The following is a 12,478-nucleotide window of genomic DNA, read 5'->3' as shown; positions in this document are numbered from 1 at the left end:
CAATTAACTAGTAAGGTAACAGATTAGTTTTAAATTTACTTTTTAAAATAAGTAACAAGTTACATAATTGGACTACTTTTTTCAAGTAACTAGTGAAGTAACAGAATAATTTTACAATAGCTACTTTTTTTAAATAAGTAACGTAATCAGAATACTTTTCTCAATTAACTAGTAAGGCAACAGATTACTTTTACAGTAAATTTACAGTTATTTGAAGTTAAATATTCAGATTACTTTTCTCAAGTAGCATTACTTTTACATTCACATGAAAATATGAGTTACTTTTTCCAAATGAGTAACACTAGTCATGTAATCAAATTACTTTTCTCAAATGACTAGTAAGGTAACATTACTTTTACATTTACAAGATAAGTAATGCAAGTTACATTGTTTTCCCATTAATTGAATTTGTCCCATGTTGAGAGAAATCAGGAGTGAGGTGCAGAATAACAGTAACTTCCTATTTTTATAATGATAATTTATATATATCTTTAATAAATATTATTTGAAACACCAATTTTCATTATGTAACTCAAATTAATTTTATTTTCAAATCTAAATTTTAGTAATTTACTACCAATTGTTTTGCTTATTGTAATTATGTTATTTTAATACATTTTTATTTTAATCTATTTTAATCATTTTATTACTTTTTTTTGTAATTGAAATATATTTTCATATAATTTTTAATTTCTTTACATATTTGTAACATATTTTTAGATGTATTATTTTAAAAAACAAATTTCATTATTTCAATCAAATTAATTAATTGCAACTGATCTTTTTGCTTAGTGTAATTTTTTTTTACTTTAATATGTTTTATTTTAATCTATTCGTTAATTTTAATCATTTTTTTTCTAATGTATTTTTACAATCTAAATGTATTTCACTTTTTCTAAATGTCACTTCCTTTAGCCCGAGGCTTATTAATTTCACTTTTGGTGTGAAAGTGTCTTTACAGTTGCTTTTTTTGTTATTAAAAAACAAACAAGCCCAGCCCAGCTGACAAAAAGTAACACAATACCTTACTTACCATAAAAAGTACATTTACAACACAATTATTTTTATGGAGTAACATAATATTGTAATGCACCCTTTCTGAATTTTCTTTAAAAAAAACAAACAAACAAAAAAACTCCAATCTTCTGAACATTAGTAGATGTGACTCTCATAAGATAATGCCAACATAACAGTGATGACTCAGAATCTCCAGCCAGTCTGAACACATCAGCTTCAGGCGAATGACGCCACCCACTGGAAACAATGAGCCAAATCTCTTATTCTGGCCGCTTTATGTAACCCGCTGCGGCTTTCATCAACACAGATGGAACACATGAAACATGTTACCAAACGCTCCAGTTAAAACCATTTTTATTCAACTTTTCCTTCATAGTTTATTTAAACATTATGTGACGTAAAAGAAAACAAAAAAGTACAGGAGAAAAAAAAGGGCATTTTCTCCCTGAAAACAAAAGAAGTTATATAAGCAATGCTGATTTAACTACTGCGATTTCCTGTTTATCGGTGGGATTTATATAGATACATTTATACACAGATCTGCTATAGCTCCTGTTACAGTGACGCTGCTCTTGTGCTGTCAGCAAACAAACGCCAAGTCCAATACACAGGATATTACAGAAGCTTTTTTGGCCGTGAAACAGAAAAATTAAGAGATATTCGCAACTTTTACCTCAGAATTCAGACTTTTGTTTGGAATCGCGACTAAAAACACTTTTTTCCCCTCCTCAGAATTCTGTTTTGTTTTCCCGCCACGGAATTCAAAATAAAAACAGATTTTAAAAAGATAATCAGGAGTTTTAATCTCGCAAGAATCAAAATTCCGAGTTTGTATCTCGAAGTTCCAAGTTCAAAGTTGATAAAAAGTCAAAATTGTGAGGTAAACTTTTATTTTTCTATCCCATGGATACAAAAACAAGCTTCCATTTAAGAAAATAAGCATCAAAACTAATTAAGAGAAATAATAACCAATTCATAATATTGACATTTAAAGGCATAGCTCAGGCAAAAACGAACATTTTGTCATTTACTCAACCTCATGTTGTTGCAAACTTGAGTTTCTTCTGTCAAACACACACAAAAAAAGATATTTAAAGACTGTTGGAAACCAAACAATTGCCGGTAGCCATAGTATTTCTTCTCACACCATAGAAGTGAATGGCTGCCGGCAACTGCTTTCTCAAAATATCTTCATTTGTGTTCAACAGAAGAAAGAAACTCTCAAGTTTGGAACAACGTGAGGACAAACAATGACCAAATGTTCATTTCTGGCTGAGCTATGGCTTTCAAAGTACGAACGCCCCAAGATTTGCTTTTCGTTTTCCAAATTATACCATGAAAAAAAAAAATAGCACAGGATGATAATGCTGTTAGGAACGTGGCAAACGACTAGCATGTCTGAAAAATGACTAGCTCACTTTGAGTGTTGGTCATGCTCAGAGGACCATTGAAATGCTGTAGAGCACAAATAAAAAGACAAAACAACAGAAGAAATGCCCAAACAGGCGAGCGGTCCACCAGACGAGAGAGAGAGAGAGAGAGAGAAGGCGGCGGCTGAAGGAGAGGTCGCCTCCTTTGGTTGCAACCTCACTGGGAGCCACAGTAACGGAAACGGCTGTTCAGAGGTCAGTTTTGACATCGCAGTCCACCGCTTCCTTCAAAGTTCCCAAGAGGAAGTTCAAAGCCAAACCTAGTCGCTCTCCTCTAAAAACGTCCGAAAAGTGCTTTTGGATGCTTGTCTAAATGAGCGCACGGAATTTAACCTCGGCAGACGGTTGGACGCGGGTTTGTCTGGTCATGCATCGACGTGCATGCATGATTCGATATCAGGCAATGTTTAATTGGATCCTCTCTTTACTCTGCTTATCTTTTATATTCTCAGTCTTTATTGCGCGCACACACACACGCACACTCTCTCACGCATACACACTAACACACACTCACTTCCTCCTAACTCAGCTGTGGCGTACGGTTGGTAAAGGTTACTGTCGTTGGTCGGTCGGTTTCAGCAGCATCCTCCGGAGGCGGTCTTGACCGGCGTGCTCTGAATCTTGACGTTGGATTTCTCGGAGCCTCCTGCAGTGGCCCCGGGGCCCATTCGCTTCTTGATCTCTGCTGCCATGGTCATGAAGGCCTGTTCCACATTAGAGGAGCTCTTCGCGCTCGCCTCCAGGAACGGGATGCCGAGAGAGTCCGCAAACTCCTGAAAGACAGAGATGACAATATATTGAAACGACGACTATATTGAAATTAGGCTGAAAAAATGCCACTAATAAATGTTAAATGGCGTTTTCTGTGATTAATCACACCTAGTTTTAGTACTAATTATTAACAAATATATTTTTTCAAATTTAAATCTTTGTAAAGTTAATTTAAAACAATTTTGAATTATTACAAATTTAAATTATTATTTATTAATTATTTCACAATGAACAATTATATAATAATAATAATATTACTTTTTTGGTCTCAAACCATTTAAAATGACAAATTCTAAACTATGCATTTATTTATGATTTAATCAAACAATTTAAATAACTGTTAATTATTTAAATTATTAAATCAATTATTAAATTAGTTTATACATTATTATAATTATTATGTTAAAATAATTAAATAATATATCAGGGATATTTAAAGAACACATGATTAATAAATTATTTCTATTTTATCATTTAATAATTAATAGCAAATACGGATTAAAATAAGTAACTTTTTAAATTATCAATCACCCAGTTTTGGAGTTTCAACAAGTTAGTGTTAAAAAACTATTCCTTATAAATTAATTATTTATTGATTGATAATAAATAATCATTTAAACATTTATTCAGCCAGCTTTTATTATTTACAAAAGTCCATCCATCCATTTTCCTCCGCTTATCCGGAACCGGGTCGCGGGGGCAGCAGTCTAAGCAGAGACACCCAGACTTCCCTCTCCCCAGACACTTCCTCCAGCTCTTCCGGTGGAACGCCGAGGCGTTCCCAGGCCAGCCGAGAGACATAGTCCCTCCAGCGTGTCCTGGGTCTTCCCCGGGGCCTCCTCCCGGTGGGACATGCCCGGAACACCTCCCCAGGGAGGCGTCCAGGAGGCATCCGGAACAGATGCCCGAGCCACCTCAGCTGGCCTCTCTCGATGTGAAGGAGCAGCGGGTCTACTCCGAGCTCCCCCCGAGTGACTGAGCTCCTCACCCTATCTCTAAGGGAGCGCCCAGCCACCCTACGGAGGAAACTCATTTCGACCGCCTGTATCCGGGATCTTATCCTTTCGGTCATGATCCAAAGCTCATGACCATAGGTGAGAGTAGGAACGTAGATCGACCGGTAAATCGAGAGCTTCGCCTTACAGCTCAGCTCTTTCTTCACCACGACAGACCGGTACATCGACCGCATTACTGCAGAAGCTGCACCGATCCGTCTGTCAATCTCCCGCTCCATCCTTCCCTCACTCGTGAACAAGACCCCCAGATACTTAAACTCCTCCACCTGGGGCAGAGACTCCCCACCAACCTGAAGAGGACAAGCCACCCTTTTCCGACTGAGAACCATGGCCTCGGACTTAGAGGTGCTGATTCTCATCCCAGCCGCTTCACACTGGGCTGCAAACCGCCCCAGTGCCTGCTGTAGGTCCTGGCTTGAGGAAGCCAACAGGACTATTTACAAAAGTAATAAATACAAATGAAAGCGTAGCTTATGTATTATTTAAGTGTATTTAATTTGTAATAAATACAAATTAAATACACTTAAATAATACATAAGCTACGCTTTCATTTTGCAATCAGGATTTTTTTAAAAATACATAATTAATGCATTATTCATCATAATTATTTTGTTATTTAGTCATTAACAGTAAATAATTATTTAAATAATTAGTCATTATTTAAATGATTAATCAGCCAGTTTGGGCCTCAGCCAGGAAAGGTTTTAAAAGAACAATTATTTATAAATAAATAATAATTTAAACATTTACCCAGCTGGCCTTTTTTATTATTAACATAATGAATAAAAAATAAATACATTTAAATAATTAATTAACAACTTTTAATTAACAAAGTTTACAATAAGGAAAGTTTTTTTTTTTTTAAATACATGGTTAATAATTCATTATAATTATTTATTATAATTATATACAATATAATTCATTATCATTATTTTGTTATTTGATGATTGATAGTAAATAATTAGTAACCATTTAAATTATCAATCAGCCTCAACCAGGAAAGGTTTTAACATTCAGAAATGATTCTTTATTCATTAAAATATTATTAATAATAAACAATATAATAACCAGTCTTTTTTTAAATAATAATAAAAAAATAATAATCTGCTTTAAATACACAATTAAAAAAATTTGTAGTTATAATTATGTCGTTATTTAATCATTAATAGTAAATAATAATTACATAATAAGAATAACTATTCAAATTATTAATCAGCCAGTCTTTGGAGTCTCAATCAGTAGGTTATTACATTTTTATGATTATAAAATATTTATGATTTATTACTTAATAATAAACAATATTTCAAGCATTTAATCAACCAGTCTGTATTATTTAAAAATAATAAATGAAAAAAATAAATAATCATCTACTCTCTCAGTTTGCAAACAGAAAAGGTTTTTAAAATAATTTAATAATTTAAAAATAATTAACTTAATAATTTGTAATTATTTAAAATATTAAATCAACCAATCTTTCAGGTTGTACCTTTGCTGTCGTGTAATCCACAACTTTCTTAGTGGTCAGATCACACTTGTTTCCCACCAGCAGCTTGTTGACGTTTTCACTAGCGTAGCGATCGATCTCCTGAAGCCACTGTTTGACATTGTTGAAGGAATCCTGAAGAAACACATCCAGAACAAAACATTAAAACAACACTGACACACGACCGGCTGAACACACAGAAACGCCTCACGCTCAACACAGCAGGTGAAAGGTCACGCGAGCGTTGCCATGCTTAAGGAATGTTTGGTCACCTGATCCGTGACATCGTAAACAACGATGATCCCGTGAGCGCCTCGGTAGTAGCTGGACGTGATGGTGCGAAACCGCTCCTGACCGGCTGTGTCCCACTGACAATACAGCAAACACACAAACATTCAGCACTGAAGAATGCATTAAACTGATTGAAAGTGAAAGTAAAAACAGAGGTGGGAAGCGTACCCAAAATCTGTACTCAAGTACTTATGGAAATATTTACTCAAGTAAGAGTAAAAGTAACAATCTTAATAGTTACTTGAGTAAGAGTAAAAAAGTATCCGATGGAAAAAGTACTCAAGTAGCCGGTTACTAGTTAAGCAGGTACTCTTTAGATTTTGGAAGCCCGAAAATTTATTTAACTAGCCCAAATAAAAAAAAAAAAAAACCTTTTTTTAACATAAAAAAATCAGATAGGAGTCTAATCAAAAATGTTTTTAATATACAAATATAAACAAATATCAAGGAAGTAATTTTATTTCATTATATTTATTTCATTCAGTGTATCTGCAGAATTTTTAAATATTAATTTAAAGCAATTCATAACCATTTTTAAGATCTGCAAAAGTAAAATAAACAGTAACGGGATTGGACAATGTAAAGTAGAATATTAAGCCATAAAATGGCATGATTCAAAATTCAGATACAGTTTCACACAAAAACCAAATGTGTTACACTATGGCATTTCATCCTTTATAACATTAAAAGGGATAAATTGAGTATATAGTTTATTATATTTATTTAAAACATAAATATTACTGTACTTGTTTAGATTTTTAGAAGGCGCCTTAACTTTTTACATTTACAACTCTGTGTTTGCTGCATAAAAACATGGGTCGATAATTGCAATCATTTGACCATAAATAGCTGAAATTTTTTTATTGGAAATGGAAAATTCATTCTTTGTCACGAGGGGGCGCTTTAGGAGCGCTGAAATATTACGGTTTCCATAGTAACAGCTGTATACACAAAGCAGCATTAACGCAGTTTTATCAGACATGAAATGAAAATGCCATGACAAGTTTCTGAGGACAGTAACGGAGGAAAGCCATCAAATGTAGCGAAGTAAAAGTACATTTTTTCACTATAAATGTACTTGAGTAAGAGTAAAAGTACCTATCTTTAAATATACCCTAGTACTAGTTACCCCAAAAATGTACTCAAGTAAATGTAACGAAGTAAATGTAATTCGTTACTACCCACCTCTGAGCAAAAACCATGTTACAAAAGATTCCATTTTTAAAAATGCAGTTCTTTTGAACTTTCTATTCATCAAAGAATCCTAAAAAAATCAAATGCATCAGTTTTCAATTTTTTCTTAAGCAGGAAACCAGCCTATTAGAATTCTGCGAGGATCATGTGACACTTAAGACTGGAATAACGATGCTTCGAAATCAGAGGAATAAATTACAGTTTACCAGTGTTGTTTTTGACAACCATCTTAGATTTAGTCTTAGTCTTTCGGACTAAAATGCTTATTAGTTTTAGTCCAATTTTAGTCACTTCTATATGTGATAGTTTTAGTCCAATTTTAGTCGACGAAAAGTCAAAAAGGTTTTAGTCTAGTTTTAATCAAAAAAGGAGGAAAAAGTAGTCTTTTAACAAATTAATGTAGGTCAGTAAGTATTTTGCTGTTGGGTAGTGTCACTTATAAGTTGTGAAAATAGCAGATCTATAGTTCAACACAATGAGCTTCCGGATCGACTATTTTCACCAATAATTACAATAACGAAGGAATGTTTTAAAACATAAAAGACAAACAAGGATAGAATGCTAAAACGTCTTGCCATACTAGTATGGCAAAGAGTATTTAATGCTAAAACGGCTTGCCATAGCGGCAGATACGTTTTAGGTTTTGATTGGCATGCACAATAAGCAGAAATGTCATGCATTTTAAACGTCTGACGGACCACCCACTAACATTCGTCTGTTCTCGTCTCGTCAACGAAAACTCACACACGTCTCGTCATGTTTTAGTCATCAACGAGCCATTTTTATCTCGTCATCGTCTCGTTATCGTCATGAAAAAAAGTGGCGTCAACGAAATGATTTCATCATGACGAAAACAACACTGCAGTTTACAACATATTTAAATAGAAAACAGTTAAATAGTAAAACATATTTCACAATTTTACTGTCGTTTTAATCAAACAAATGCAGCCTTGCTAAGCAAAGGAGACGTTCAAAAAATTTAAAAACTAAAGAAAATGTAATTGTAATGTTAATGTAAAACCCAAAAGTAATGTAATTAATGTGTTTTTGAATGCTGAAACATTTTGAAATGTAACAATGCATTAATTCTATAAAGTTCAGAGCTCTTACGATCTGTAGTTTGATGGTCTTTCCGTCGAGCTCTATCGTCCTGATTTTGAAGTCCACTCCAATCGTGCTGATGTAGCTCTCTGTATACGTGTCATCCTGAGCAAATGCACACACAGTAAGATACAAGACATTTACTAGTGGATGCATTTCATAAAGATAGGGATGCAAGGATATCAAAATCTCATGATACAATAATATCGCAATATGAAGTCCATGATACAATATTTATTGCCATATTTAAAAAAAAAAAGACAAATGAAATTTTTTTACATTTTAAAGGTAAATTCTTCTAATGCACTTTGAGAGTTCAAAATTTAGAGCTCCAACCGTGATCTTAACTTAAAGGATTAATTCATTTACATATAACATAATGTATATACCCGCTTGTCATCCAATATGCTCATATCTTTCTTTCTTCAGTTGTAAAGAAATTGTTTTTTGAGGAAAACATTTCAGGATTTTTCTTCATATAGTTGACTTCTATGGTGCCCTGAGTTTGATCTTCCAAAATGCAGTTTAAATGCAGCTTTAAAGAGCTCTAAATGATCCCAGCCGAGGAAGAAGGGTCTGGAGCTCTGTGATCTGGGTCAGTACAGTTAGGGTATGTTGAAAAACCCCCATCTCATTTTCATCTTCAACTTCAAAATCACCATACATCGCTGTTTTTCCTTTTTTTTTTGTAAAGGCCATTTGATCTTCTTCGTACGTTCACTTTGTAAACACTGGGATGGTCTTTCTGCAGCGATGTAGGATGATTTTGAAGTTGAAGACGAAAACGAGATGGGAGTTTTTTGACATACCCTAACTGCATTAATCCGGATTGCACAGACTACACATGTGCATCACAAAGACGAGACAAGATGAGCATTTGAGGTTAAAAAGTATAGAAATTGTGGATTTGTTTTGAAAATAACGATTGTTTCACTAGATAAGACCCTTCTTCCTCAGCTGGGATCATTTAGAGCCCCTTGAAGCTGCATTTTGGAAGATCAAACTCAGGGCACCATAGAAGTCAACTATATTGAGAAAAATCCTGAAATGTTTTCCTCAAGAAACAGAATTTCTTATCGACTTAAGAAAGCAAGACTTGAACATCTTGGATGACAAGGGGGTGATTATCTGTACATTTTTGTTCTGGAAGTGAACTACTCTTTTAAAAAAAACTACACTTTTTGCCCAGAAGAAATTTAATTTCATATCGTCATGTGACAACGATAATATCGAGACTCTGTTAACGTAATATCATGATAGTGACAATATCGTTACAGCCCTAAAAGATACACTAAAAAAGATTTGCAAAATTAACCGTTTTCAGTCAGATTGCACCTGCATTTGTTTTTCCGCAGAAAGGACACCTTTCACCTTTAGCATGCAGCTCTTTGACAGTCAAATCTCCTGTGCAATAAGAGTCATTATCTGATACGTGTGTGTGTGTGTGTGTAAACAGGATCTCAATGGATCAGGCTAATAACTTACAGCAAAACGCAGCAGAAGGCAGGACTTCCCGACACCTGAGTCACCGATCAGCAGGAGCTTGAACAGGTAATCACTAAAAGAGAAACCAGAGGACTATTAATCACATCCATCAGCAGCCGCTGATCACTTACACTCCCAGTCAGTTGTGTTATGTGTGACGTGGAAGTGGGAATTACGTTACGCAACACCTGTGTCATTATGCCTCAACGGCCGGCGTTAATAATGATCACGTGAGCGCAGCGAATCATGAAGCTGTCAAATAAACATACACTACCAGTCAAAAGATTTTGTACAGTCTCTTCTGCTCACCAAGCCTGCATTTATTTTATCCAAAGTACAGTCAATTTTTTAAATATTTTTACTCTTAAAGTAACGGTTTTCTATTTTAATGTATTTAATTTATATGATTTAAAAGCTACATTTTCAGCATCATTACTTAAGTCTTTAGTGTCACATGATCCTTTAGAAATCATTCTAATATGTTGATTCGCTGCTCAAGAAACAATTATTATTATTATTATTATCAATTTTTAAAACAAAGATTCTATGATGAATAGAAGGATCAAAAGATCAGCATTTCTCTGAAATAAAAAGCTTTTGTAACACTATACACTATACTATTCAAAAGCTTGGAGCTTTCTTTGGGAAAGAAAATTATATTAATTAATACTTTTATTTAGCAAGGATGCTTTAAATTGATCAAAAGTGATGATAAAGACATATATAATGTTACAAAAGATTTCTATTTCAGATAAATGTTCTTCTGAACGTTCTATTCATCAAAAAAAACTGAAAAAATATCTACTCATCTGTTTTCAACATAATAATAATATTGTTTTTTGTGCAGCAAATCAGAATATTAGAATGATTTCGGAAAGATCATGTGACTTGAGTAATGATGTTAAAAATTCAGCTTTGAAATCACAGAAATAAATTACATTTTAAAACACATTCAAATAGAAAAGAGTTATTTTAAATGGTAAAAATATTTCAAAATTTTACAGTTTTTGCTGTAGTTTAGATCAAATAAATGCAGGCTTGGTAAGTAGAATAGAAAAAAAAAATGTAGAAAATATTGCATCTGAGGGTCATATTTCAGCCCAGAATCAAAGAGAAAACAAAAACAACAAATCATTTTTGCAGAAGAGTTTTCTTTTCATCTACCTTTTTGTGAATTATGATCTATGCGTGTTCTTGATAGATTCACAGGGTGTATAAAAACATCTATCATTTAATACTACGGTATTACCATGGTAAAAACACAGATTCTGAAAGGGTGGTGTGGTAACAGGTGACTTAATTACCCAACAGCCCTTGAAACAAAACTCAGCATGTCATAAACTCAGTAAGTTCAGGCCTAAGATCGCATTTCATCACCACAGGACTTACAGCACTTGATAAACTCTCTGACAGCAGTTTTTAATCAGCCTGAGGATGATATTAATCAATTATAAACACACAATATGTGTAATTATGCAAACACTTTGTTCAGTTTCATTCTTAACTTATCAGTTTCATTACGACGTGGCACTTGAGTGTGTCAGAGAGCTCCAGAAACAGTCTGACAGTTATAGTATATAATATTATTTAAAACATGAGTACATATACACATACAAAACTGCATATTTATATCAAATAATACTTTCAAAACAAATCGAAACGACTAACGTTACCGGTTGGTACACCTGGTTAAAACATGTCCAGCACAGATGTGCTAGCTACTAATAAATTAATCCTGACAAATAAAGTATACATTTTGTTTACTTTAATATGTTATTCAGCTGACACAGTGATGATTTGAGTGAAAAACAATGAAGTGCGCGTTCATGTGTTTGATGTGTCATCAGCGCTTTTCTACACAAACTTACTATTCAGGATTCATGATGGACAGCGCACGAAAACTACCGGTTTATCTGTCGTTTTCTTCTCCGCGATGAAGCCGATTGAAGTTAGAGAGTCGTTTGATGGCGATGGCCGTTATTAAACGGTGTTAAAAGCTGTTTTATAAGAGAAATGAGCGAAACCGGGATCCGTACAAACGTAAAAAAATGGCCACTCGAGTCGAGAGTGAAGCTTGAATCAAAAGAGATGCGATGCTCGGTCACTTTCGCTGCACGACTCGCCAAAATAAAAGTCCTGAGAGGCGAATAACTTAAATATTATTTTCATAAATTTGAAGATGTCATAAAATATTATTTATATTTTATACTTCTAAAAATATTTTAGTTTATTTATCATGTACACTACCAGTCAAAAGGTTTTGAACAGTAAGAGTTTTAATGTTTTATTTTTTTAAGTCTCTTCTGTTCACCAAGCCTGCATTTATTTGATTCAAAGTACAGCAAAAACAGTCAAATTCTGAAATATTTTTACTATTTAAAATACCATATGAGACGAATAACTTTATTATTATTTTCATAAATGTGAAGATGTCATAATATGTTATTTACATTTTATACTTCTAAAAATATTTATTTTCGATCATGTACACTAGCAGTCAAAAGTTTTTAAACAGTAAGATTTTTAATTTTTTTTAAAGAAGTCTCTTCTGCTCACCAAGCCTGCATTTTTTGATCCAAAGTACAGCAAAAACAGTCAAATTATGAAATATTTTTACTATTTAAAATGTTACTATTTAAAATATCATATGAGATGAATAACTGAATTATTATTTTCATAAATGTGAAGAT

At 33.4% G+C, this 12,478-nt stretch overlaps 1 protein-coding gene across 1 annotated transcript; it reads right to left on the bottom strand.

Moving 5' to 3' along the window:
• Positions 1 to 1,343: 1,343 nt before the first annotated feature.
• Positions 1,344 to 11,841, bottom strand: rab1aa (RAB1A, member RAS oncogene family a). Its single transcript, XM_073841991.1, has 6 exons — positions 11,657 to 11,841; positions 9,789 to 9,861; positions 8,313 to 8,408; positions 5,990 to 6,085; positions 5,721 to 5,852; positions 1,344 to 3,220 (listed from the first exon to the last, which is right to left on the bottom strand). The coding sequence occupies exons 1-6, from the start codon at positions 11,668 to 11,670 to the stop codon at positions 3,023 to 3,025; spliced, it is 609 nt and encodes a 202-aa protein (XP_073698092.1). The 5' UTR covers positions 11,671 to 11,841; the 3' UTR covers positions 1,344 to 3,022.
• Positions 11,842 to 12,478: the final 637 nt, after the last annotated feature.

The sequence above is a fragment of the Garra rufa genome, chromosome 6, assembly GCF_049309525.1.
Source record: "Garra rufa chromosome 6, GarRuf1.0, whole genome shotgun sequence".
Taxonomy (NCBI): Eukaryota; Metazoa; Chordata; class Actinopteri; order Cypriniformes; family Cyprinidae; genus Garra; species Garra rufa.
The sequence above is the reverse complement of the archived record's forward strand: the minus strand, read 5'-3'. Positions and strand labels throughout refer to the sequence as shown.